Source organism: Emiliania huxleyi (genome assembly GCF_000372725.1).
Source record: "Emiliania huxleyi CCMP1516 unplaced genomic scaffold EMIHUscaffold_67, whole genome shotgun sequence".
Lineage (NCBI taxonomy): Eukaryota > Haptophyta > Isochrysidales > Noelaerhabdaceae > Emiliania > Emiliania huxleyi.
In genome coordinates, this window is record NW_005196981.1 from 446,856 (window position 1) to 472,271 (window position 25,416).

The window sequence follows — 25,416 nt, forward strand, 5'->3', positions numbered from 1 at the left end:
GCCTCCCCCCAAAAGGGAGACTGCGCCTCTGCACGCCCAAGTCAGGCATTTGCTAAGAACGACTACTCGCCGCGCGGAGAAGGAAGAAGGCCGATACCGGCCAACCGCCAAAAAAACTCCCCGTGAGGGAGGGGGCGGAGGAGGGGAGGGCGCACCGCGTTGGGGAAGCCGACAAAGCCGACGTCGGCGACGGTGCGCAGCAGCAGCAGCAGCTTGGTCGGGGGCGGCGCCGCCTTTCCACGCACGAGGTCGATCTCCTCCTGCTCGCTCAGCTCGAAGGCGTCCACCTCCTCCTCGCTCCGCCTCCGCCCGCCGCGCCTCGCCTCGCTCTGCTGCCGCCGCGCCGCCCGCCCCCGCGCCGACCCGACAATGCACGGCCCGCCGGCGCCTCCCTCGGCGACGCGCACCTGCGGGAGGGCTCCGAGGAGGTCCAGCGAAGAAGGAGTGTCGCAGCTAGCCGCCCCACTCCCCTCGGAGGCCAGCCCCAGGCAGCAGCTCGTCCCAGCAGCAGCCCACCTCCTCCTCCTCCTGCCATGCGCTTCTGTGATGCAGCCCACCCTCCTCCTCCTCCTGCCATGCGCTTCTGTGATGCGCTTCTGTGATGCGCTTCTGCGATGCGAGCCTCGCCCGTGGCCGAGCACGCAAACCGCGGGTGCGTCTCAGCCACTCGGCTAGTCTCGAGCCCGCCCGCCCCATCTCGACCACATCTCGATCACATCTCTGCTGATCTCGGCTGATCTCGAGCCTCGTCGCCCGCAGATACGAGGTCGCCGAGCACGCGCCCGCCGCCTGCAGGGGGCTGGAAGGGTGAGAGCCAGTCGGCAAGGGCGAGGCGGTCGCAGGCGGAGCTGCGGGCGTCGGTGCCAGCAGCGCCAGCGGTGTGTGGAGAGGAAGAGTCTAGGAAGTGTCGAGCACCCGTCCGCACAAAGGTGCCGGGAGGGACCCCGACGCGCAGCGCGGCGCCGTGCAGCTGCTGCCGCTGCACGCCGGCGGCGCTGCCGTCGCCAGAGTCGCGCACCGCCCGCTGCGCAACCTCGCGCGCGGTGAGCGGGCCGGGCGAGTCGCGGCCGCGCTCGCCGGTCAGCTTCGGGCGCGCCTGCGCACGGGGATAGCCGCGTGGACGGAGACTACTCATAGCCTCGGGCGTCGGCGGTCGGCGTCGGCCGCGCGTGCAGCGGGAGGAGGTCCGAGAGGGACGGGTCGACGTACAAGACCACGTCACCTCCGTCGCCGCCCGGCGGCAGCTCCAGGTCCGACTCGAGCCCCGAGGAGAGCCGAGCGGCGTGCCTGCCGCTCGGAGGCACGACGACGCCGTCGCCGCCGTCGCCGCCGCGCACCGTCAGCTCGACGCGGTCAAAGAGGAGGTGCTTCTGCTTCTCGACCGAGGGCGCCACGCCCTTGGTCCCGAGCGCCTTGGCCTTGCGCGACGAGTCCCGGGACGGCCTCGGCGCAGCCGCCACGGCCGGCGAGTGGCGCGGCACCAGGCTCGCCACCGCCGCGGCGGGTGGCCGCCAGAGCGAGTGCCCAGCGGCGGCGAGCGCAAAGACATGCACAAAGGCGAATGCCATAATGCTCGGCGCCGGAAGCAACCGCGCGGCAAAAAGGAATACCGCACCGTCAGCGGAGCTGGGAAGAGGACCGCCGAGAGAGAGAGAGAGAGAGAGAGAGAGAGAGAGAGAGAGAGAGACCGCCGCAAGCGGCGTGGCGTGGAGCGGTTGTGCATCCCTCCGGGGGCCCCTCTGCGCCGGGGAGGCGTTGTTGGAGGCTAGGACGCAAGCGTCCGTCGCTCGCCCTTTTCAAACTCGGGGCCCACTCCGCTACGCTCCGACCCGAATTTGGAGGGCCTGAAAGTTTAAGGTGTTGCTGCGCAAAAGGGGTCGGACACAGGGCGCAGCTCATGCTAAGAGCTAGAAGAGGAGATAGAGAGAACAACCACCCTGTCCCGTTATTGCGTACACCAACACCACAAAACGCTCTCTCTCTCCTGTCCTCACTCAGGGGGGTCACAACTACCAAGTCCCTCGACTAGCTGCCACAGGGCGCAGCTGCCACAGGGCGCAGCTGGAGACGCTCTCCCTCAATCGGCATCCACCCCCACCCGCTCCAGCCCCACTTCTGCTGCCGAGAGAGCTGAATCGAAGCAAGCGAGCCATTGCATCTTGGCGTGCTCCTGGAGCGCGGCTTTCTGCTTGGCGGCCACGAGCACGGCGGAGTCGGCGTCGTAGCGCGCATCGTTCCCGCTCATCGCCCATTCCTCCCACGTGACGTGTGTCGGCCGCGATTCGATGTCGCCACCTTCATCGCCAACGAGGACTCCCTCGACTGCAGGGGGCTCCGGCGCGGGGAGGGACTCCGCCTGCTGCGCTGGCCGACCGCGCCCTCCTCCTCCATGGGCTCGATCCGAATCCGCAGCGTGTCGTCCCCAGCGGCGGTGCTGCGCGGGAGGCGGCCGCGGGCACGCTGGGCTCGATCAGCGGCTTTCCCTCAGTTGCTCCGAAAGCACGGATTTGGCGGCCGTTCTTGGCTTCAATTTTACGAATGTCTTGGCACCAGCTGAAGGCTTGCGTCCGACATCGCCGGATTCGTGCACGGTATTCGGATTTTGCTATTTGTTCGTGTGGGGGTATATTGCAGATTTGTCAATGGTACCGCGTCTGCGACGCGGGCGCCTTGCGAGCAGAGCCCTTAGGACACCCTTTATATCTTGCGCGGTCAAAAAGGAACAACAGTTTAAACGGCCACTTCAAGCCCTTTCTCAGAGCTGTGTTTGCGCTCGCTGTGCGCTCTCCCGTTGCTTCATGTTGCTGGCTACTCTGGAGTCCTCCTGGCTGCTCTCCGCCCACCAGCCGGCCACAGGCCGTCAGTCTCACCATCTGGGTGGTAGTGGCGGCGCTCCAAGAGTGGGAGAGAGAGAGAGAGAGAGATTTAAGAGTGGTGCTCTTGGGAAGAGGTTCCTCCTTTCCGCTCCCCCCCCAAGGCGCGAGACACACACGGGGCGTGAGGGTGTGAGCTGTGATCGTGTGTGAGCTCTCTCTGTCCTCTTGCCAACAACAGACCTATCACATCCCGGGGAGGAGTGGTCCGGGTGGGGGGGGGGCGTCCGGGTGGGTGGGGGGGAAATAAACATAGAAGGATGGCGAGCGTGTTACGAGGGCACAGCGCGGTATGGCTCCTCTTTGGCTCCTCTTCCTCTTTGGCTCCTCTCTCCTCTTCGGAGTCGCGTCGGGCGCGCTGCTCGCGGGTCTCGCCTCGCCAAGATCAACCGCCGCCTACGTTGTCTCCGTTGCGCTGATCGTCAGCAAAGCGGCCGCGACTCCGCCTCTGCCGCCTACGTCTCTGCCGCCATTCGCGGCTGACGGATCAGAGTGCTCAGTCTCTGCTGAGTGCTCCGTGGAGCCGGGATCGGTCGATGCTGAGTGTGCATCGGGCTACTGTCTCAGCAGGGGAGTGATGCGAGGACCACCAGTGTGCGGCTCGCTCGGCTCGCTTGGTCGCGGGTCAAGCAGTTGTTCCTCTGACTCGGACTGCCTCACCTTCCCCAGCGCGCTTGGCTCTGGCGCAAACGGGAGGATCCAGGGCGTATGCAACGGCGGCGAATGTCGCATCCCAGCGATGGCGGCGTGCTCGTGCTTCAGTGACGCTCGCCTCGCTGATCAGTATTGCTTCGAGGGCGGCTTCTGTGAGACAAGCGAGACAGGCAGCCAGCCCATGTTCCAGCCGCGGTGTGCGCCTCTGGCGCCGCCTTCACCGCCGCCAATTCCATCTTCACCGCCTTCACCGCCTTCACCGCTTTCACCTCCGTCTGTCGCCGCGGCGAGCGACGCCGAGCTCCGCTCCCTCATCGAGGGGGCTACGAAGGACGTCTCTATCTTCCTGGCGCCTGGCTTGCACCTCAAGCTCAGCAGCCAAATTAGATGCAGCTCCAATGTCAAGGTGGTCGTCGCCAGCAGCGATGAGGGCGCGAAGCTCGATGGCCAAGGAACGACCGGACTGTTTTTGCTCACGGAGAGCTGCAGCCTCACCCTTCGCGGGCTTGCTATCGTCAACGGACGGGCGAACTACGGACCATATTCTGGCCAAAGAGGCGGAGTTGTGGTCGGTGTCGGCGCAGGCGATGTCGAGATCATTGACTCGACCGTGACGGGCTGCACGGCTGAGGTGCGCCGCGTATAGCTAGCCGCCTGTCTGCGCCACCATGGTTGGGCGAGAGATGTGAGAAGGCCACGGCCACACCCCGATCTCCCTCCCTGCGCAGGGGGGAGGTGTCGTCTTCATGCAGTACAGCGGTGACGTCTCGCTAACCCGCTCGACAGTTGTGAACTGCTCAGTCGGTGGTGGCTTGGCTGAAGATGTGCGCAGCGTAGCCTAACAGCCCTAGCTGCTGTTTGGCACGACAGCGGGGCGAGAGATGGAGAAGGCCACGCGACGGCTGCCTCCCCCTACTCCCTCCTCGCAACCGCAGGGGGGCGGCGTCGTGTTCGTCGACTTCAGCGGTGCGGTTTCGCTAATCGACTCGAATGTGACGGGCTGCTCGGCCGACTATGCGAGCCGCGTAGCCTAGCAGCCACGCTGCACAGCCGCACGGCAACAGAAAAAGAGCTTAGGAGGGCCACCGCTGCCTCATCCGATTCTCTCCTCAACCGCAGGCCGGCGGCGTCGTCTATGCGAGGCAGAGTGGTGCAGTCATGCTAATCGGCTCGATCGTGACGAGCTGCACTGCCAACATTGTGAGCCGCATAACCTAGCGGACACTCTACACAGCGGCGCACGACAGCAGGACGAGAGATGGAGAGGGCCACGGATGACTCACCCCGCTCCTCGCAACGGCAGAATGGCGGCGTCGTCTACGCAAACGCAAAAGAACTACCCCAGGAGAGCGGTGCGGTCTCACTCATCGGCTCGACCGTGACGGGCTGCTCGGCTGGCCAGGTGCGCCGTGTAGAGCTAGCAGCCGCCGCTGCAGCGCCGCACTGCAGCGGGCCGAGATATGCAGGGGCCACGGCTGCCTCATACCGCCCTTTCCTCGCAAACGCAGAACGGCGGCGTCGTCTATGCAGCCAACAACGATGCGGTCTCGCTAATCGACTCGACCGTGGCGGGTTGCTCTGCTGGCATTGTGCGCCGCGTAGAGCTAGCTGCCCGCCCTGCAGCGCCTCAGGGCAGCGGGGCGAGAGATAGAGAGGGCCACGGCTGCCTCCCCCTACTATCTTCCTCCTCGCAACCGTAGTACGGAGGCGTTGTCTTCATCACGTCCAGCGGTGCGGTCTCGCTAACCGGCTCGACCGTGGCGGGCTGCTCTGCTAGCTTGGTGCGCCGCGTAGAAGCGCACCCCCAGCAGCGCCTCACGGCAGCAAGGCAAGATACGTAGAGGGCCACGGCTGCCTCACCCCGCTCTCTCCTCGCAATCGCAGCGCGGCGGCGTCGTCTACGCAGACAACAACGATGCGGTCTCGATAACCGGCTCCACCGTGACGGGCTGCTCAGCTGGGGTGCGCCACCCCGCGCCTCCGCCTCGCAACCAAGAGAGAGAGGGAGGGAGAAGCGGTGAGTAGTTCAAGACAAGGCAAGGAGAGTCTCAGCCGCCTCTCGCGCCTCCCCTCGCAGGACGGCGGAGCTACATTCACGGTTGCCACCGACCTCAGCGTGACCGACTCCACCATCTCCGGCTGCAACGCCACGCGAGGCGGCGCAGTGCACGTGGACTCGGGCTCAGCCAGCCTAGCCCGCTCCACCATCTCCAACTGCATCTCCACAGAGTCTGGCGGCGGACTCTACTCGGCGGGCGGGCGCACTAGCCTGAGCGACGGCACCCTCATCAGCGGCTGCTCTGCAACGGAGGGTCAGGGGAGCTCCATCTTCCTGCGCGCTGGCGAGGTCTCCTACGCCCTCCCCGCCCCCGCCGGCCGCTGGCTGCCAAACGCGCGCTGCGAGGTGTACCGGGAGGTGTGCAATTACCCTTCGTCGGAGGCGGAAAAGCAGTTGGCTTGCCTCGAATACTACAAGGATTGCGCGTTCGCCGTCAGAGAGGTCGGCGAGTCGCCTTGGTACTGCCAGGAGCCGACTGTTGTTCAGCCTTGCAACTGGGATAGCACGCGAGGCGGAGATCCCTCGCTCCTCGGCAAGAGCATCTACCAGCTGCCGCTGCTGCCCGTCGATCAGGACTTCCCCTTCGCTTGTGCAGCCGGTATCCTCGGCTCGGCCGATCCCACGAGTCAGTCGAGCAGCGCTTGCGCTGGTCGTTGCCCTGCCGGGCGCCAATGCCCTGAAGAGGCAACCTTTAAGGCACTACCCTGCGACGCTGGCCATTACTGCCCGGAGGGGACAAGCGTGCCCCTGCCCTGCCGGGCCGGGACGTACTCAAACGCCACAGACCTCGTGGCGGCCTCGGACTGTACCGACGCCGACCCGGGCTACATCGCCACCACGGGCGCCACTCAGCAGACGGCGTGCGCCAAGGGTTCGTACACGAACACGTCGATTGTGACCAAAGACAGCTGCATACTCTGCGATAGCGGGACCTACCAGGACAAGAGTGGTATGGCGGCGTGCAAGCCGTGCGAGGCGGGCACCTACGCGGCGAGTGAAGGCCTCTCGCAGTGCATCCCCTGTCCATACCCACTCAGCAGTGATGTTAGCAGTGTCATCTGTTCCATCTGCAAGGAGGGCTTCTACCTGCGAAATTCAAGTGCCGGCCCGTCCAACATCTTCTTCCCGACGGACTCCTGCCAGCCCTGCCCGCGGTACGCCACATGCAATACCACCGGCACCACGCTAGCCTCGCTCGGTGTGGCACCCGGCTACTGGCGCGCCTCTCCTACAACCTCGGAGCTTTATCCGTGCGATTCAGAGACGTGCGTTGGCTCAGACCTTCGCGTCGGAGCCGGTTTGCAAGTTCCTCGCAATGCCAAAGAGGGAAACGATCCCTATTGCACCCATGGCCACACCGGCCCTCTCTGCGAGGGGTGCGTCGCTCCCTCAGAGTACTTTAGCCGCGCCAGGGGGCAGTGCGTCGCCTGCCCGTCGACCGGCCGTACCGCCGTGGTGGCTCTCGTCTCCGCCTGCGCGCTTGCGATACTCGCTGGCACCTACGCCGCGATCCGGCGCCGGCGCCTTTGGCGCCGGGCGGACGAGGCTGGCTTGCAGCCCAAATTCAAGATTATCGTGAGCTTCTACCAGGTGAGCAGTACCCTCGGCGTCGTGTACGGCGTCCGCCTTGATGAGCGCTTCACAATCTGGCTGAACGCATTCAGTCTGGACGTGTTCGAGCTCGCCATCCCCGGCAGCTGCCTCGGCGGCATGACCAGTCGGCTGCTCATCGCGGGCCTTTGGCCGTACGTCGCCGTGGCCCTGGTGTCGCTCGCGATCCTCGCTCGGTCGACGTTGTTCAACCTTTCCGCGGGCGCCGATCCTCGCTCGGCTGTCAGGCAGGCGTTTGGCCGCAAGACCCTCGGCCTTCTCCTCTACTGGGCCATCTTCCTCTTCTACCTCGTCCTGCCCTCCGTCTCGCGCTCCATCTTTAGCGCCATTTTGTGTCGGTCCTTTGGCTACGACGACGCTTCGGAGACGCGGATCAGCTTCCTACTCGCCGACACCTCGCTCAAGTGCAACGCAGGTCCCGACTGGGAGAACGGATCGAGCGAGCTGCGCGTCTACTTCTGGTCCTTCTTTGGCCTCTGGCCCGTCCTTGTGCCGGTCAGCTTTTTGACACTCTTGCTCCGCGTCCGAGTTCCAGTAACGGCGCAGCGCGCGACCCCCTTGTCTACCGCGACAAGCTTCCTATGGCGGGACTACTCTGCTGGCTTTCTCTTCTGGGAGGTGTGCGGCGGCGCACAGTGTGGCTGGAGGCTTGCCATTTCTCGTGAGCCCTGCACGAGTCTGAGAATAGGTGATCGACCTGACCCGCAAGATCTTTCTCACCTCGATGGTGCTCTTCATCGATCAGCAGAACGGCTCGGCCAAGCTTCAGCGCCTCGTCGTCGCCGCCATCGTCTCAGCGATGTTTGCCACCATCCTCGCCCTCGCCCGCCCCTACCGGCGCTCAGACAACCTCTACCTTGCGTGCCTCGCCAACTTGCTGCTCACCTGCTGCTTCTGCGCGGGGCTGGTCATCCAGGCGCGGGCCACACTCCACTTGCTGTCCGTAAACCTGCCATCGCTTCGTCAGTCTCACCCTCTTCCTTGGCCTCTTCAGCTGTGTGAGAGCAACACGTACGAAAACATGTGCTACAGCCTTGTTGGCTTCGAGAGCTCTACGAGCGCCACGAATTTCGTCATCGTCCTCACCGCCGCCATGCTCGCCGTATCGGTGGTCGTTATCATCGTCTCGGCGGTCAGCGCCTCGAGGGAGACGACCATGCGGCTCGTCTCTTCGGGCCGTGAGCCAATGCGCGACGGCATCACCCTCGCCGACGGCCAGCAGTGGCACCTCTTCCTTTCTCATGTCTGGAGCACGGGGCAGGTTTGGATTGCCACCCCTTGCCCCACCGCTTTGCATGTGCGGAGAAGACCTGACCTGGCCTTCCTCCCTTGTAGGACGCCGTCGCCGTTATCAAGAACGAGCTCATGCAGTTCCTGCCCGGCTGCGAGATCTTCCTCGACATCGACGACCTCAAGCGCATCGGAGAGCTGGAGACGTACATTGGTCGCTCCCAGGTGGTGCTCTGCTTCCTGTCGCGGGGCTACCTGCGCTCGAAGAACTGCCTGCGCGAGGTCCGCGCCGCTCTGACGATGGGCAAGCCGCTCGTGCTCGTCCACGAGGCAGACCCGGACAGGGGCGGAGGCACGCTCGCCGAGCTACGATCCGAGTGCCCGGAGGCGCTGCAAGGGGAAATCTTTGACGCCGGCTGGCCGATGGTGGTGTGGCATCGCTTCGAGGCCTTCCAGCACGCCTCGCTCAAGGTCATCGCCGAGGCGCTGCTGCTGAAGACGCCCAAGTACGCGGGCGAGGAGGCGCTGCCCCTGTACATCCCGGGCGAGCTCCGAGCCGACAGCCTCGCCTTCACGAAGCCGGTGGTTCTCTGGGCCTCGACTATGAACGTTGGGGCGCGAGATCTCGCCGATGCGGTCGCGGCGGCCGTGGCTGGCAGCATCTCCGTCACGGACGCAACGCCCTCGCGCCTCTCCTCGCTGCCTCGCTTCAGCGGCAGCGGCGGCGGCGAGGCAACCCACATGCTGCTCTACCTGAACAAATCGACGTGGGCCGGCGACGGCGCCGAGGCGCTCGCAGATCAGGTGCGCGCCGCGCGCGAGGGCAAGCTGCCAATCGTCATGGCGCACGAGAACGACGCCGAGCGCGGCGGCTGCATCTTTGGGCACTTTTTCGAGGTGACGCCGCGCGACCTGATCGGCGATGGGCTGTACCACGACCTCGCCGTCGGCTGCTTCACCGACCCGCACCGGCGGGTGTCACTCGCCCTGCTCGCAAAGGCGCTCGGCGCGACGAATCGGACGGTCCGCTCCACTGTGCGCGGCGCCCTCCCCGGACCTTGAACGATGGCGCCCTTCTTACCCCCCTCTGTTATATAGTTAGAGCCCCCGACTGTGTTAAGTAGTAACGTGTTACTACGCTCGCGCTGCCTGGGTCAGCAGGCAGGCTGTGGCCTCCACATGGGTGCCTGTGCGCTGTGCCTGTGGCAGCAGCCAGCACGCGAGACGCGTGACGCGTGCAAGATAGCCCGAGGGCATTCGTTTTTTACCGACATCGCCGCACGCCTGCCCCAACCAAGAACCAGCGGGGCAAACTCAGTCTATACGTACCCCGGGCCACTTTCGGGGGGCAAACCCTGCCCGGCCCCTAGAACCCCAGGTAAGGCCCAGGTATGGCCTAGGGCATCAGAAGGGACCAAGAGGAGTCCAGTCTGAGCCATAGAGCCAATGTCTTCGCCCCCGAAGGTCGCGTTCAAATGCCCGGAACGGACGTCACAGTGGTGTCCGGCCGGCGCGATCACCGAGCTGTGACGCTCAGGGAAGCCTGATGAGGTACTGGTTTCTTTGCCCAGGGCTGGCCTACGGCCCGTGCTGGATCAGCTGAGCAAGGTTTGGGGAGAATCCCCCATTCAGATCTTCAGATATTTTGACGGACGACCAAAATCACCCCGTTTTTGCGCCCATTTTCGGTCAGCCCGTATGTGACTGCCGGAGGCAGCCCGCTCAGCCCCAGGCGCCCCTCGAACCGGAGGGTGGTCTGCCGCCGCTGCGCGTTGGGCGCGCCGAGGGCGGGAGACATCAGCTTCGCGCCACAGGTGACCTGGGGGACCGATTCTCGGCAAGTTGGCAGGACGGGCACTGTGAAGGATCGATTGCTGTACAACGAGGGACCAATTCCGTGAGGGCTGGGTATCGATTAGGCCGCTTGAGGGCCGGATCTATTGCTGTTTACCTGCTCTTAAAATAAGTACCCGACGGTACGGGACCGGCCCCAGCTTCGGCTGAGGGCTAACAAGCTGCCGAGCCCAAATCACTGTGAGAGTCGTGATTTCTTGTTGGTTTCCTAAAATCTCTCTCTCTCAAATCTCTCTCTCTCTCTCTCAAAATCGAAGCTTCGAAGGCTAGCAAGGGCCAAGGCTGATTGCAACGCGCGCCGCCGGCGACGGTTGCCGAGTGGGTTATTAAAATGAACTAAACGGGGCACAAACCTGCCGGTCAGTAACCACAGTGACAGTCACATACTATGCCGTCCCTCGCTACCCAACGCGGCCAAAGGAACCTCGAGATGCCGTCCCCCGGAGAAAAGTCAATGAGAAAGGGGAGCACGAGGACCAGCCTGCTGGGCGGAACTGTGGCTGTGCCTTCCAGCCTTGTCAATTGAGGCCGTAGCTGGGCCCCCCAGTTGGCCCAGATGACAGAGCATGCTGACACGGGCGACGCAACACCTCCGCCCCAGCGGGCAGCAGGGAGGTCCTACATGCAGGCTGAGCTGCAGCAGCTGGCCGCAGATGCGCGGCGGGCGGCGGCGGAAGCGGGCCTCACGCTGCTCCGCAGCCACTGCAGCCTCAGCGGCTACCGGGGCGTGCTGAGAGATTCAGACAGCACCGTCGGGTTGAAAAACCCGTACCGCGCTCAGGCGCGCCCGCGCCTCTCCCCCCGTGGCCTCCGCCCCTGCCTTGATCCGTGCCTCGCTCAACGCTTTCTCCCCTCGGTTGCAGGTGCGACGAGGCGGGCGGCGGGTCACGCTCGGCCGGTTCGCCACCGCGGAGGAGGCGGCGCTCTGCTACGCCCGCTCCCCCGAGGGCGAGGCGGAGGCCAGGCTCGCCTTTGACTCTGAGCGCCAGCCAAAGGCGCACGGCCCGCGCTCGAGCGCGCAGCGGGCTCTGACGCCGCACTCGAACGTGCCGGAGCGAGCGAAGAGGGAGGGCCCGCGCGGCGGCGTGCGGAAGCGCCAGCTCGACCGGCCGATCCACTCCGCTGCCTCAGCTCCGCGCGGGTGGCAGACGGACGGCTCTCTGGACGTCATCAGCTCTGGGGCGGAGGAGGCGGAGGCGCGGGAGCCGGAGGGCGGCGCGGAGGCGGCCCGCGGCTGGGATCCCGCGCCCGCCGAGGCGGAGGAGATCGAGGCGGCGGTCGAGAACCTGATTCGGATGAAGTCGCAGCAGGTGGGCAGCGCGGAGGTGTACTGAGCCGCGGTTGGGGTGCGGTCCGCTGACGGCACCTCCCTTCTGGCCGGGTGGGATCTCCCCCCCCCCCCCCCCCCCGGCACCTGGGCGGCGTCTTCTTTTGTTCTCTGGGCGAGCGCGGCCTTACTGCGCATCATACTCCTACTCCTCGAACTGACTCTGTTATGCCACGACTCTCTCTTACTTATATGATTGTTGCGCGCGGGGTGCGCTCTGTGCTGTGACTGGCGGTTCTATCGGCTGTGGTGCTATCTAGAGAGAGCGCGGGGCGCTCTCTCGGTCAACTTGTACATGGTGCATAGGCATTTTTTAATTTTTTGTGTATTGATTTGTCTATGATGCCACCAGGACCAGCGTCATCAACATGGCAAAAGCACTCCGCGACGTCCGCGAGCCCGAGAGCGCGCGAGAGAGAGTGACGACGGTCCTGGGCGGTGTCGGATAGACGACGTGAGACGCGCCGCGCCGGCCGGCCACCCGGCCCGGTGTCCGAGCTCCGACGACGCGCGCGCACACACATTGGTATTTGGTAACCCCCCCCCCCGAAACAAACTAAAAAGCGGACGCGGGCGGCGCGCCGCGGCGCGGTCGGGTTACAGGTATAATAAGCAACTGTGCATAACTCGGAGCGGACCTGCGTTCCGACGCTACCTCAGACCCCGCCGCGCCACGCGCCCGCGGCGGGCCAAAGGCGTCGTGCCGCTCGGTTTGAGGAAGAGCAGGGCGTACTCGCCGCCAAAGCGGGCGGTTGGCCAGCGCGACAGCTCCGCCTTGAGCCGAAAGCCGGCAGCGCGGGCCTCGTGGTACACGACATCGCGGGAGATGCCCATGCCTGCTCCGAGCGGATGGAGCGCTGCGTCCAACTCTTGGGCGTGCGTGCAGTTGGCTGCCGCGTCAGACCGGCCAGTGCGAGCCAGCGCCTCCTGCTCCTTTGCCCATTCGTACTCGACGGCCTGGTCTTTGCAGAGCCTCCAGCTTGCGCTGCGGTTGTTGCGGGCGCCCTGTGGCGCATTCTCGACCAGGAGCAGCCGGCCTCCGTCTCTCAGCGCCGCGTCAAACTGTGCGAGCGCAGAGGCAGGCCGGCTGTGGTGGTGAAAGGAGGTCCTGAGCAGGATCGCGTCGAGGCTGCTTGGCGCCAGCCCGGCGTCGTCCGCCGTCGCCTCCACCACTGTAAGGTTCAAACGCTCGCGCGCTGCAGCCTCGCGGATCAGATTCAGACGGCTAGCCTGGTCCGTGGCGATCGCCTGACCGCGAGGCAGCACGGATCGCGAGAGCAGCAGGGTGTAGTTACCGTCCCAAGCGCCAACGTCAGCGAACGCGGCACCAGGGCGCAAGTCCAACAGCTTTGCTAAGAGATTCGCCTCCAGCAGGGTCCGCTCGTGTGTGTTGGGAGCGGCACGCATGGCGCGAGCGTATGCGTGCGCCTGTGCTGTGTTGAGGCCGTCGTGTCCGACCGCCACAGCGAATGCCGTGAACATCACCATCGACTGAAGCGGGGTGCAGCGAGCGGCGGTCGGCGAATGGTCGGCGAACACGCGGAGATTTTTCTTGTTTGAGAGGAGGCCCGCCCCTCTCTCCTCTCAGCTATCTGCGAGTTTTTTTCTTTTTCCTCGGGGGCGTTACATTTTTGGCAGCAGCATGGCCGACCTCGACGCGCGGTGCGCCTCGCCGTGCTTCGCGGCGCCTCGCCGCACTCCCCTCCAGCCACCGATCCGCCCGCAGGCCCAGCGCGGATCTCGCCGCCGAGAATGCGCTGTTTGAGAGCTGCCTCGCCCGCGCGGCGGCCCGCAACCCCGCCGCATTTGAGGAGGGCGGCGAGATGGCACTTCCGGCTGACGCGGAGGGGGTGGCGCTGGATGCGCACCAGCGATACGAGGTGGCGGCCCTCGAGATTGACGACATTCGTGAGGAGACGGGTGAGGTGCGGGCGCAGCACGAAGCGCTCATGGACGCACTGCGCGCTCAGATCGAGGCGACCGACGTGCGGATTGCAGAGATCAAAAAGGACGCGTACGAGTTCAAGCGGGACATTGTGATTGGGGCGGAGAGCTCGCGCACGGGCAAGACCGTCGCGGAGAAGGCGGTCCGCTACATGGACGACAAGATCCGCGCCAAGGGCGCCGTGACCGAGAAGCTGCGCCTCAAAAACTCGCAGATCAAGGCGCAGGCGCAGAAGCTGGAGGCGCAGCTGCAGCAGAAGGAGGACGCGGGTGGTTCGCTGCGCGCGGTCGACTTTGACCAGCTCAAGATTGAGAACCAGCAGCAGCTCGAGAAGATCGAGGAGCGCAACAGCGAGCTGCTGCGGCTCAAGCTCACGACGGGCAACACGATCCACGTGCTGAACAGCCTCAAGCAGCGGCTCGCCGCGCTGAACGAGGAGTCGGAGTGGCTCCGCGGCGAGGCGGCCGGCCGGCACGCCGCCATCGCCAAGCTCGCCGACGAGGCGAAGCGCGTCGACGCGGAGCGCGAGCGCGCCGCGCGGCTCGAGCGCAAGGCCAAGCGCGAGGCGGCGGTGGCGGAGACGTCCAAGATGCCAAACGTGATGGAGTACGTGCAGCAGAAGGCGCAGGCGTACGAGCTGGAGAAGCGGATCGCCTCACTGCGCAAAAAGTGCGAACTCGCGGAGATGGCGGTGAGGAGAGAGGCGAGGAGAGCACGAGGGGGGCTGGGCTGAGAGTTGAGTGGCACGCCGGTGCAGTTGTGAGTGAAGGTGAAAGAAAGTAAAGATTAAGAGAGGGGTGGAGGAGAACGACAGAGCGCCCGGCGCGCCAAGAGCTTTTCTTCAATAGACTCCTCCGCCCGCAGCGGCTCGCTGTCTTTTCCCATCTTAATTCGCGTCCCTTTGCCGTCGTCTCGGCCCGTCAGCTCTCCCCCCCCGTCTCAAATTCGTCGTATCGGAGCAAGAAGCGCGTTAGGGGGTCCTCTCCTGTAGCTCCCCTACTCTGATCGCGCTCGCCCCGTGTCCGTACCCCACAAACAGCTCGTAGCCTTCTTTCTGCCAGTCTGCAAGCCAGTTTATGTGCCTCTGGGCACTGGGGGGCGCCCCCTCTGGGAACAACGTCTCATCCGCCCCGAGGCTCCCCTCCTGTCGCTCCCTCTCCTGTCTCTCCATCATCGTTTTCACCGCGTCCGCCGTGATCTTATTTTGCTCGGGTATCTCCTCCTCCCATGTCGCGTTCGTATCGAGGCCCGGGGTCCCCTCCAGCTTTTATCACTCGATTGTCCCCTTCCTCTCTCGAACCCAGGTGCGTGCCGCTGTCTTGCGCCGGTTTCTTCCCTCGGAGGTAGAGCGTCCTGGCCTTCCCCTCCACTCGGATGTCCGTCCTGGTTCGCCCTTCTTCGAACGTGTGTTCTGTCATGTTGGGGCCGTGTTGTGCACACCCCCGTTTACCTCCCTGCTGTATTCGATGAATCGATCGAGGACATCGCTCCATGACGGTGCATTCATTACCTTTTCCATCGCACGTCTCTAGTGCTCTGTCCGCTTGCGCTGGCCTTCGGCCCCGAACCACCTAGCCTTCTGCGGTGCTCTAGCCACTCTCGGAAGGACGCCGCTTGCCATCTCACGCCTTGCGCATGCATCAGCTCCCGCTCCCATGTGTTAGCCAAATCACCGACATACCCTACGCTCGCCATCTTATCATGCCACACCCAGCTGTCGCTCTGCTCGCCTTCCCATTCGCAGAGGTACTCCCATCCGTGTCCGTCCTCTCCCTGCCTGCCCCCCCGTAGCAAGTGGGCGCCTTCCTTGCTGCCTTCACCTTCCGCACCCTGTCGGGCGCCCTCCATGCCGTCTTCTGCCCGTGTGCTAGAAAGAAAGAAAACAGACAACCCAAGGGAGGGATGGGAGGACTCTGCAGGTTGGCTTCGATTCTTCCGGTGACGACGCACGCAGCAAGGACCCTTGCTTGCTTCGTGTGTCTTGAGTGTCCACCTTTTTCCAGCCATGTCGGCAACCGGCATCGTGTTAGCGGACGGCGGCCCGTCCGACAACGTGGTGATCGGCACGTACGAGGTGGAGGCCTTCGCGCTCGCCTCTCAGGGCATGCAGCAGCAAGCGCCGGCGGCCCACGCTCGCGGCGGCGCCATGATGAGGCCATATGTGCCTGACCCAGTGCACTGGGACGACGGGAAGCGGTGCCTTCTCGTGACGTCGCCGACCGGCGTCTCGCCCGCAGCCAAGAAGGTGACGCGCTGGTCGTCGGCGGAGGACGCGCTCTTTGCCGACCTGGTCAAGGACGATGTGGGCGGCGACGAGGAGTCTCCAGAGGAGTCGGAGGGCGCGGCGGGCAGCCATGCGGCGCTCTTCGACCTCAGCGGCAGCCCCTACACCCGCCTGCGGCGCAGCGCGCCCGAGCCACTGCGGAGACAGTACTCGGACGACGGCGAGGGCTCGCTCGAGCCGAGCGAGCGCGAGGGCAGGAAGGACGTGCCCATGTGGACCGTCGAGGAGGACCTGCTCATCCTCAAGCTGGTGGAGACGCACGGCAAGAAGTGGTCCAAGATCGCCGCCCACCTGCCGGGCCGCACCGACAACGGCGTGCGCAACCGCTGGAACCGCATGGAGAAGGCGCAGACCCTGCGCACAAAGCACGGCGCCGAGCACGGCTACCGCTGCCGCCGGTGCGGGCAGCCCAAGCGCGGGCACATCTGCGCGGCGCTGACGTCGGGCGACCAGCCCGAGGGCGACAACCTCACCCAAAAGGCGGCGGAGCTCTCCGCCCTCTCCGCCAAGAAGATGCAGCAGGTCCTCGACGAGAAGGCGCAGGCGGCCAAGGACAACCGCCGCCCGTCGCAGAGCCGGCAGCAGCGCTCCTCCAGCTGCTCGAGCGGCGGCCCGACGCGCGGGACGGCCCCGCCGCTCCGCCACAGCAAGTCGGGCGCGTCCGGGCCGCCGCCCCCTTCCAAGGCAGGCGCCAAGCCGCCGCGCGCCGCCCCCAAGGGGCCGACTTACCGCGGCTCGGCCGGCCACCTCACCGTCGAGACGGGCGCGCAGGAGCCGCTCGCCTCGATGGACGAGTCGCAGCTGGACGCCTTTTTAACGGAGCTGCACCTCTCGCTCGCGATGCCCACGACGCCCAACGGCGTCGGCCACCCCCTCAAGCCCGCGCCGGGCGTGCAGCACCCGGTGCAGCTGGGCCTCGCGCCGTCGATGGGGGCCGCGGGGATGGGGGCCGGGGGCCTCTCCATCCCGCCGCCAGCCCCGCTAGCGTCGAGGCCCATGCTCCCGACGTGCTCATCCGTGCCCGCCGCCGGCTACGCCGCCGCCGGGCCGTCCGCCGAGCCGTCCGCCGGGCCGTCCGCCGCCGGGCCGTACGCCGCCGGGCCGTACTACGCCGCCGGGCCGTCCGCCGAGCCGTCCGCCGGGCCGTCCGCCGCCGGGCCTCGGCCGTACGCCGCCGGGCCGTACTACGCCGCCGGGCCGTACGCCGCTGGGCCATACGCTCTGGGCGGCCCGCCGGGCGCCTCCTTCGAGCTGCCGGCGCGGCACACCTCGCAGGAGCTCGAGTCGATCCTTCTCTCCGGGGCTGCGGTCGGTCGGTTGCCGCCGGTCACGCCGCAGCCGAGCACCGACACGCTGCTCGCGCAGGCGATGCCCTCGGTCTCGATCGGCGCGACGCGGGACGCGGCTTGAGCTGTCGCCTTTCCTGCGGATGGGGAGGGGCGCGGGTGTTCACTTTACGGCAACCTATTCCTGCGGGGCGCGCAACGCAGCGAGTCGCGGGCGAGCCTCCAGCAACGTTGCTGGCGACATACGTTGGGTATCGGGCATGACTATTCGGGCGTGGTCTGGACTGAAGCTGCACATGAGCGGCCACAAGTTATTCACCTCCCGCACGTAGAGAGGCGGGAGGGTGCCACGGAACAGACGTGAGTGGGACAATAGACCAACAATGTGAGTTTTCTGTCTCTCGCGTACGTGATCTCGAGATGTAAGAGTATACAAAATCGAAAGACAAAAGAGAAAAGTAGATTGTCAAAAACTCACCACTCTCGCGCCCTGCACATGGTGCACATCTCCCATCTCACTGCCACTCGTCTCGTCATGCAAGCCCGCCGCGCGGCACGCGCGACGCTCCTCGAAGGCTTCACTGCTGGGACTACCAGTAGCAGATTTGCGGCATTGAGAAGGTGGAAGAGGGGAGAGGGCAACGGCCCGGTCAACGTGAGCGTAGCGGCGGGGTGTCCAGAGTTTAATCCGCTGCTTCCGCTTGCCGCAAGCGACGTGCAGCAAAAGTGCCGAGGCAACAAGGAAGATGGAGGATCCAACAAACGTGCCTCCAACGGCGGCAGCCACAGAGGTGTTGGACGGCGGGTGACCGTTGCCCGCCACCGCTGTGTGACTGGGCGTAGTCGGAGACGGCGGCGCGATGAGTACGGTCACTGTCGGCGGAGCGGTGGGGGCTGGCGACGGTAGTAGCGCATCGTCATCGAGCGGCACACACTCCCAGCTGCGGTGATGGCACGACCCCGTCGGCATGCACTGTGCGTAGCGTAGCCCCGTGGAGTGAGTATAGCATCGGTCCGTGGACTCCGCGCAGCACCGGCTGAGCCAGCAGTTTCTATAGCGATCCGAGCAGCCATACCTGGGAGAGGGCGATGATGTCGTCTCGCTGGCAGGGGCAGCCGCCGACGGAGCAACCGTGGCGTTTCCTCGGCCATCTTCGGCAGAAAGCGATGCATTGCACCGCTGCGGGGGCAACGAGAGCACACGAGTATCGCACGTCCCCGAGTGAAAGAGCGCCCATTCCTCGGCCGTTGCTGTGTAGATCCCAAAGGCAATTGGTGCGCCATCAATGCATCGTCCTCGAGCTTTGCAGAGATGCGCTCGAGCTTTGCAGAGACGCGCTCGTCAGCTGTGCGGGCTCCTCAGGCAACCTTTCGTGTTGGCTATGTGGAAGTCCCTTTGGGCATCGCCGGGAACCACAGAGGCATCGAGGGCTTGACATTTGCAAGCGCGTGGATCCCGCTGAAGGGGTCACCGGAGAAGCTCCTCTCTGCATACTCAACCTCAATTTGTATGAGCAAGAAGGTCGAGATGATGGTCTCGCAGATTGCAAAGAACGGCCTGCCTTCCTGCGTCCCGCGATGCTGTTTCCCGACGCTCGACTTCTCGGTGCCGACCAGCATACAAATTGGTCAACTGAGCCCGAGCTCCGCAACAGACAAGTCGGTCTACGCTCACGGCTCGATACGCGGCCTCGTCGTCTATGCTCACGGGCTCTCGGACGGCCCAATCTCCATCGCGCACGTGCTGGAGCGGCTTGCCGGCCATGGCTTTGCAGTCGCTGCGCCTTCGTTTAGTGACGACGATAGCAACGACGTCCAGGCAGTCTTGGCCAAAGGGCATAGCCATCTCGAAGAGCAGCATGCCGAGCGGGTCCTTCGGATGAACGCCTGCATCGACACCCTGCGGAAGCGGTGCGCCGGTCGCGAGGGGGCTGTTCTGCGCACTGCCCAGCTTACACGAGGGACAGCGACCCATAGGTACGGCAGCGCCCTCCCGCTGGCACTGATTGGCTACAGCACGGGGACCGACACGATCCGCCACATGCCGAATGAATGCCCGCGCATCTACATCGCTGGCCCGGGCTGGCAGAACAAAGTGAGCGGGAAGCCCATCGCCACGCCGACGCCCGGCGGCCCGTCACTTCTGCTCAACGCAGGGGAGGACGCAGAGATGAAGCGCTTCGGCTTCAACGGCGACGATGCCGCGGCCATCGCAGGCCCTTCCCCCGAGGCGCGCACCACGGTTCGGTATAGCGCCGTCAGCGAGGAGGCGCCGAAGCGTGAGCACCTGCGTGTCAACCTCGAGGGCTTTGCGCACGGCTCCTTCAAGTATCCACCGTTCGCAGCCTCGGAGGACGCTGCTTGGAGGAGGTGTGCTTGCGGCTTGGACCCGTTCAACCCGTGCAGCTGTGGCGGCGGTGCGTCCAAGGACGCTGACTGGCAGCGGTGCAACCGCTCAGCCGACGTCATCATCAGTTGGCTGCTTCAGGTGTGCTAAGGGCTAGCGTCAGGGCACAAACAAGCTACAAAAGGTCATCTCTCTGTCTCTCCCTGTCGCACAGAGAGCTGAGACCGAACGTCGTTACTACGCGCGCACGAGGCGCACCGTCCCGCGGGCGGGGAGAGAGACGAGAGACGCTGCTCTCGTCTCGCACCACTCGTCTGGTCGGTGCGAATGTGCGTCTTTTTTCGCGTTTTCCGAGAAATTTCCGCCATTCCGGGTTCGTCCCCGCCGCCGCACAGTTCACAGAGCACAGTAGACTACACCGAAGAGACAAGGTACTCTAATCTCGACTCACAAATCCTCGTCTTCGTCGCGCACGTCACAGCTCAGCCCAAGCGCTGAGAGTGCTGAGGGCTCGAGACCGACTCCGTGCGCTCCGTGGCGGCGCGCTGGCGCCTCCTCAACCGGCGGCAAGGGCGGAGGACCGCTTGCTAGCCGGAGCGTCTCGCCAGAGAGCTTCAGATCGCCCGCCGCCGAGCGCACAAAGCCCTCCCAGCCGCCCCACCGCGATTTGATGTATCGCGAGGTGCCGACGATCGCACCGTCGTCGCCACGCAGCCCTGCCGCACGCACGCGCTCCTGCAGGGCCTGCCCGGCGGCCGCAAGCGGCAGTGCCTGCTCCGGCGCATCCGCCAAGACTTCCCGCACCAGCTCAGCCAGCCGCGTGTCCAGCTGCGTCTGCTGCTCCACCACGGCGTGCCGCCAGTCGCCGAGGCGGTCTGATGCGAGCGACGCCGCGCTGGCAATGCGGCGGCCGTGCGCCTGACGCTTCAGGTGCCCCTTGTCGACGCCGCGGAGGGCGCCGTGGCGCTGACCCTTGCGGGCCGGCGCTGGGCGGTCGCGACCCATGCTTGTGCGGAGCGAGAGGAATGGTGGTCCGTGCCCCACGAGATTTTACTTTTTTTCCGTTGATCTGCGGCGCGGCAGAGACCCGCCAAAGATGCCTCGCTGGAGGCCTGAGCGCAGCCTTGGTCTCGGCGGCGTGCTCGAGCAAGCCGTCGAGCGCGCGATCGGTGGCGTGCACGGCATTGATTGCGCTTGGTTGGCTTTCCAAGGGTTTCCTCGCACCCTCCTCGCTCCTTCCTGGTTTCCTTTCCGTGTTTCCTGCTAGTTTCCCTACAGCCCCCTCTAGTTTCCTGGGGAAACTCCACGGGGAAACCATCCATTTTTCCGGGCTCTGAGCCGAGTCTGAGGCTGTTTTGGGGCCAAAATCAGCAAAATCGGTCGGCAAAATACCGGGTATTTTGCGGGTATGCCTGACAAACCCCGGGTATACCTGGAAAATGCCTGGGTATCGTGCCGATTTCCTAAATTTTGCCTCAGATTTCGCCCCAGAACAGCTCTCAGACTCGCAGGGAACAGGGAAACTCGCGAGTTTCCCGAGGGAAACTCGAGAGAAACAGAATGGAGCACCAAACACCCTCTGGTTTCCCTGGAAACTTCCGGAAACGCAAAGTGCTGGGGACCCTCTGGTTTCCCTCTGGGTTGCCGGAAACCCTTGGACAGGCCAAGACACTTTGGGGGTGGATGAGAAAAAAGGTGACGGCTTTAGGGCCGGGACTTCTTTATCTGACTTTTGTTTCTGACTCGCTACCAGCTGTCACCAGCTGACCTGTCGCCAGCTGTCGCCAGCTGTCGCCAGCTGTCTGTCGCCAGCTGTCTGTCGCCAGCTGACGCCAGCTGTGACCTGTCGCGCCAGCTGACCTTTTTCGCTGTCGCCAGCTGTCGTTCGCAGTAGCTACTTCCTGTCGTCTGTTGTTTGTTGTGCCCTTGTAGCTTGTTGCCTGGGTGAAGGCAAAAAACAACCACACTGCCTGGGTGACGGCAATAAACTACCTTCCATGCTGCCTGGGTGACGGCAATAAACTACCTCGAATGCCTGGGTGACGGCAATAAAGCACCACCCGGGAGAGATTAGATGTGTGCGTGACACAGTTGGACCGCCGAGATCTTCATGCCGACATCTTTGGCCGAGGCTCGACCGGCGGCTCGCAGCTTGTGCACTAAAGACGCCTGTCTGACGAGCCTCACGATGGGGTGCGGCTCAAGCAAGCCCGAGATCGGCAAGAGTATCATTGTGGATGGCAAGGAGCACCACCTCGCCTATGTCAACCCCGACGATCCCTCCTACGGCACCAAGTACGTCGAGGGGCCTCCGCCGCAAGCACAGAAGAAGCGAGCGGGCTTCTCCTTTCGGTACACATCCAACCGCCACACCTCGAACCGTCGCACCGACAACCGGGCGACAGATAATCGGTAGGCACCGGTCGCCACATCGCTGCCTTTCAGGTGTAGAGCCAGTCGCGTTTTGTCTGTGTGTCGATACCATCGATTATTCACTACTTCTGACTGGAGACGCTTTCGCTCACACTGGTCTGGCCGCAAAGTGCTGGTAGCGCCAGCTCGGGTCCGAGACGGAGCGCTACTGCCTACTGACGTAGCACGTACCGCTGGTCGAGGCCGGCGCCGGGTCGCGCGGTCGCGGCCCCGCCACGAGAAGACAAATAAAGCCACAACGCGGGCGCACAAGAGTGTGGCCCCGCGGCGTTTTGCCTGCGCTGTGTTACCCGTGGCTGTGCCGTCATCTCCTCACTGCTGGTCCCCGCACTCACTCACGAGGACGAGTAAAAAAGAAACAAAACAGACGTCCGCGCCAACGGCCAACCAACTCGTCTCTATAACGCGCGCGCGGAGAACTTTGCGCGCCTCGACGACCACCAGCGCGCGCGCGCGCGCGCGCGCGTGTGTGTGTGTGTGTGTGTGTGTGTGTGTGTGTGTGTTGCGTGCCGGCGGCCACGACCAGGGCGGACTCCTCTTTCGCGCTCTCCTTTGTGCTCTCCTTTTGCGCGAGCTTCTTCGCCTTGGCCTTGTCGGGCGAGCCGTTGTGCCACGGCCGAGGCGGCGCCACCGTCTCCATCTGCTGGTCCCCGGGCGCGCCCGCGCCCGGGAAGGCCATGCACAGCCACATGAGCACAATCTCGGCGAGCGAGGTCTCGATGCCACGATGGCGAGGGGGCGCTGCGGCACGCCTGCACACCCCGGGCGGGGGCGGGCGGTGAGGGCGGCGCGGCGCGAGTCGGAGGGAGGGGCGGGGTGGGCGCGCCGCTCTGCAGGTGGACGTGATGCATGTACTCGAGTATGTAGCGAGTCCCGCCGCATCACCAGTGGGACAAAAACTCTCTCTCCCCAGTGGGCCTGCCGCAGATTCACACAAAAACACACCGCAGATTCACCCAATCCTGCCGCAGCACCAGCGATTTTACTTTGTTTTCGGGTTCCTTTCTGCTATGTTGCGATCGAGGTAGGTCGGTCGAGTCGAAGAAAGAAAAAGAAAACACGGGCCCAGTCGAAACACCGCTCTGACAGCGCTCACAGCTGATGAGAGACCCCGGGATCGCGCGCTGGTCGACCCTGCTCGAACTTGCGCATGTACACACATGTATATGCACGTCCTCCTCCCCACCCCGCCCTGCGTCCACGCCGCGCGGGCGCCACAGCCCACCGCGTCGGGCGCGAGCACCGCAATCGGCCTTGCTGTGCTGAGCTCGGTCGTGCTCGTGCACGAGGCTGGACACTTCTCGGCTGCGGCCGTCCAAAAGATGCGGGTGGAGGAGTTCTCGATCGGCTTCGGACCTCGTATATTCGCCCTAAGGCCCAGAGAGGGAGGAGTCCGCTACGTGCTCCGCGCACTTCCGCTCGGCGGCTATGTCGCCTTTCCCAGAGCCGGAGAGGCCGCAGCGGCTGCGGCAGTGCAGAGCGCGGCGGAGGACGAGGGCCGCGGCTGGCGCTGGTGGCGGCAAAATCCCTCTCCTCCTGCGCCGCCGCCTGGCGCCTTCGATGCTTCTGACCCCGCGTTGTTCGAGAACCGGCCGTTTCCTCAGCAAGCAGCGGTGGTGAGTGCCGGCGTGATCGCGAACCTCCTGCTCGCGTGGTCTGCCCTCTTCGGCTCCGCAGTCTCGCTCGGCGTGCCTCCAAGTCCGCCCGTCACCGTCTCGCGCGTGGTCGCCGGCGGAGCCGCAGGTGCCCACTCCGCCACCTCTCCGCCACCTCTCCGCCACCTCTCCGCCACCTCTCCGCCTCCAGCTCTCTCTGCTGCCCTCTCCGCTGCCCTCTCCCGCCCTCCCCTCTGCCCTCGGCTCCCCTCTGCCCTCTGCACAGCCTCTCACCGCCTCGTCTTCCGTCGGCCCTCCCCTCTGCAGACGCGGCCGGGCTGCGGCCAGGCGACAGGCTGGTGGCACTCAACCAGCGCCGGATCGCAGAGAGCGCCGACCCGCTCGGCTCGTCGCTCGGATCGATCCGGACCGCAGTGAGCCGCAGCCGCCCGCTGAAGGCCACGGTAGAGCGGTGCGGCGACGCACTCGCCTCTCGCCATCCCAAGCTTTCTTTCTTGAAGCACTGTCGGAGCTCTCTAGGTCCGGCCGCACGCTCACCCTTGCCATCGCGCCGCCGCCTGCCACCGCGCGCACGATCGGGGTCGTGCTCTCGACGCCGCCCGAGCCGGCCCGCTCTCCTCGCGTGCCGCTCCCGCCCGGCCAGGCACCAGCTGCCGCGCCCCTCAGAAGGTCCCCGCGAACTGCCCCCCGAGGGACTGCGCTCTTCTGATTGCCAGGCGGCGGGCCGCGCGTCCGAGCTCCTCGCCCGCAACGTGCAGGCGATCGGCTCCTCGCTCCTGCCAGCCCTCCGCGGCGCGCTCGGCGGCGGCGGCGGCGGCGGGCTGCAAGGCCCGCTCGCGATCTCCTCCACCGCGGGCAAGATCGCAGAGAGGGAGCCGGCGCTGCTCCCCGAGTTTGCCGCGCTGCTCTCGGTCAGATGTCCCGAGACTGCGCCCGAGATTGAGTCTCTATCTCGGCCCTTCTCGGGACCTCGGAGCCTCCCTGTAGGCCACCCTCGCCGTCTCGGGGGGTGACTGGGAATAGGAAGTGCCCCTGTAGGTCAACCTTGCCGTCTTCAACGCGCTGCCCCTCCCAGGCCTCGACGGCTTCCAGCTCCTCCTCCTCGCCGTTGAGGCGAGGCGCGGCCGCAAGCTCGACGAGGGCACCCGCGCGACCATCGACGCGGCCACCGCCGCGCTCTTCCTCGTGCTTGTCACGCGCGTGCTGCTCAGCGATGTCGGCGCTCTTGGCTCGGGGCCGGCCGCCGCCGCGCCGTCGCTCTCCGCGCCGCAGTTGGCCGTGGTCGGCGCCGTCGTCGCCGGAGCCGTGCTCTTCGGCAGCCCGGCCGACACGGGCGGCGAGGATGGTCCCGCCGCCCAACCTCGCTCGACGAAGCGTGCCGGCGCCAGGCGCGCTGGACGAGGGGCGCCTCTCGGCCGCAGCCCCGCTCCCCAACGAGCAGGCGAGGAGAGTCTAAGGGGTTCCGTCGCGCGCGTGTTGCAGCGGCTCGTGGGGGGCGCCGATTGATGATCGGTTCGGAAGAGATTGTATATCGCGATTCTACCGGTGTGGGTGCGCGGCTGATCCCGAGCGGAGAACGCCGGCGCGACACGCGTGGGGGCTCATTCACTTTGACACCCTATATGTGAAATGTGTGTGTCGGCCGAGACCGCGCGAGAGCGAGGGGACGGACGGAGAGAGCGAGAGAGACAGACAGAGAGACAATATATCAATAAAATAATTATTCCATCGTAAAAAATATTCGCGCCCCCAGTTGCAAGTATTCGGAGCGGTGTCCCCTAGTCGGTTTCTCGGTAGTCGGACTAGTGTTCTCGTGCTGTTTGCCTGTTCGGTTCTCTCGTGACTGAGACTGTGTCGTGTCACGGAACGTGAGAGCTGAGAGCCGAAGGCGGAGACA

At 65.2% G+C, this 25,416-nt stretch overlaps 6 protein-coding genes across 6 annotated transcripts in view; 4 read left to right on the plus strand and 2 right to left on the minus strand.

Annotated features, from left to right (window-relative positions):
* EMIHUDRAFT_452734 (Spo0B-associated GTPase) overlaps positions 1–1,568 on the minus strand; it is a gene marked incomplete at its 5' end in the record, with an annotated part of 2,660 nt that extends 1,092 nt beyond the window's left edge. Inside the window, 5 exons of the mRNA XM_005762644.1 lie at positions 156–260; positions 517–570; positions 764–789; positions 916–1,096; positions 1,206–1,568. Coding sequence (XP_005762701.1) covers positions 156–260; positions 517–570; positions 764–789; positions 916–1,096; positions 1,206–1,568 — 729 coding nt within the window. The remainder of the gene's footprint in view (positions 1–155; positions 261–516; positions 571–763; positions 790–915; positions 1,097–1,205) is intronic.
* A 1,597-nt stretch (positions 1,569–3,165) lies between these two features.
* On the plus strand, positions 3,166–9,489 carry EMIHUDRAFT_215981 (hypothetical protein; the record flags this gene model as incomplete). Its single annotated transcript, XM_005762645.1, has 12 exons — positions 3,166–3,679; positions 4,112–4,158; positions 4,256–4,351; positions 4,463–4,552; positions 4,647–4,727; positions 4,831–4,929; positions 5,036–5,116; positions 5,228–5,308; positions 5,412–5,489; positions 7,132–7,692; positions 7,886–8,458; positions 8,533–9,489. The coding sequence occupies 12 exons, from the start codon at positions 3,166–3,168 to the stop codon at positions 9,487–9,489; spliced, it is 3,258 nt and encodes a 1,085-aa protein (XP_005762702.1).
* A 1,272-nt stretch (positions 9,490–10,761) lies between these two features.
* Positions 10,762–11,936, plus strand: EMIHUDRAFT_437921 (hypothetical protein). The gene is made up of 2 exons (XM_005762646.1): positions 10,762–11,062; positions 11,145–11,936. Exons 1-2 carry the CDS (start codon positions 10,838–10,840, stop codon positions 11,613–11,615), a joined length of 696 nt encoding a protein of 231 aa, XP_005762703.1. The 5' UTR covers positions 10,762–10,837; the 3' UTR covers positions 11,616–11,936.
* Positions 11,937–12,205: 269 nt separating this feature from the next.
* EMIHUDRAFT_215983 (hypothetical protein) lies at positions 12,206–13,090 on the minus strand (the record flags this gene model as incomplete). Its single annotated transcript, XM_005762647.1, has 2 exons — positions 12,206–12,224; positions 12,342–13,090. The coding sequence occupies 2 exons, from the start codon at positions 13,088–13,090 to the stop codon at positions 12,206–12,208; spliced, it is 768 nt and encodes a 255-aa protein (XP_005762704.1).
* A 160-nt stretch (positions 13,091–13,250) lies between these two features.
* Positions 13,251–17,596, plus strand: EMIHUDRAFT_452735 (hypothetical protein; the record flags this gene model as incomplete). The annotated part of the gene is made up of 5 exons (XM_005762648.1): positions 13,251–13,270; positions 13,335–14,244; positions 15,345–15,415; positions 15,540–16,740; positions 17,113–17,596. The coding sequence occupies 5 exons, from the start codon at positions 13,251–13,253 to the stop codon at positions 17,245–17,247; spliced, it is 2,337 nt and encodes a 778-aa protein (XP_005762705.1). The 3' UTR covers positions 17,248–17,596.
* Positions 17,597–22,980: 5,384 nt separating this feature from the next.
* Positions 22,981–25,206, plus strand: EMIHUDRAFT_452737 (hypothetical protein). The gene is made up of 5 exons (XM_005762649.1): positions 22,981–23,646; positions 23,826–23,970; positions 24,039–24,162; positions 24,236–24,430; positions 24,558–25,206. The coding sequence occupies exons 1-5, from the start codon at positions 23,064–23,066 to the stop codon at positions 25,023–25,025; spliced, it is 1,515 nt and encodes a 504-aa protein (XP_005762706.1). The 5' UTR covers positions 22,981–23,063; the 3' UTR covers positions 25,026–25,206.
* The last annotated feature ends 210 nt before the right edge of the window (positions 25,207–25,416 follow it).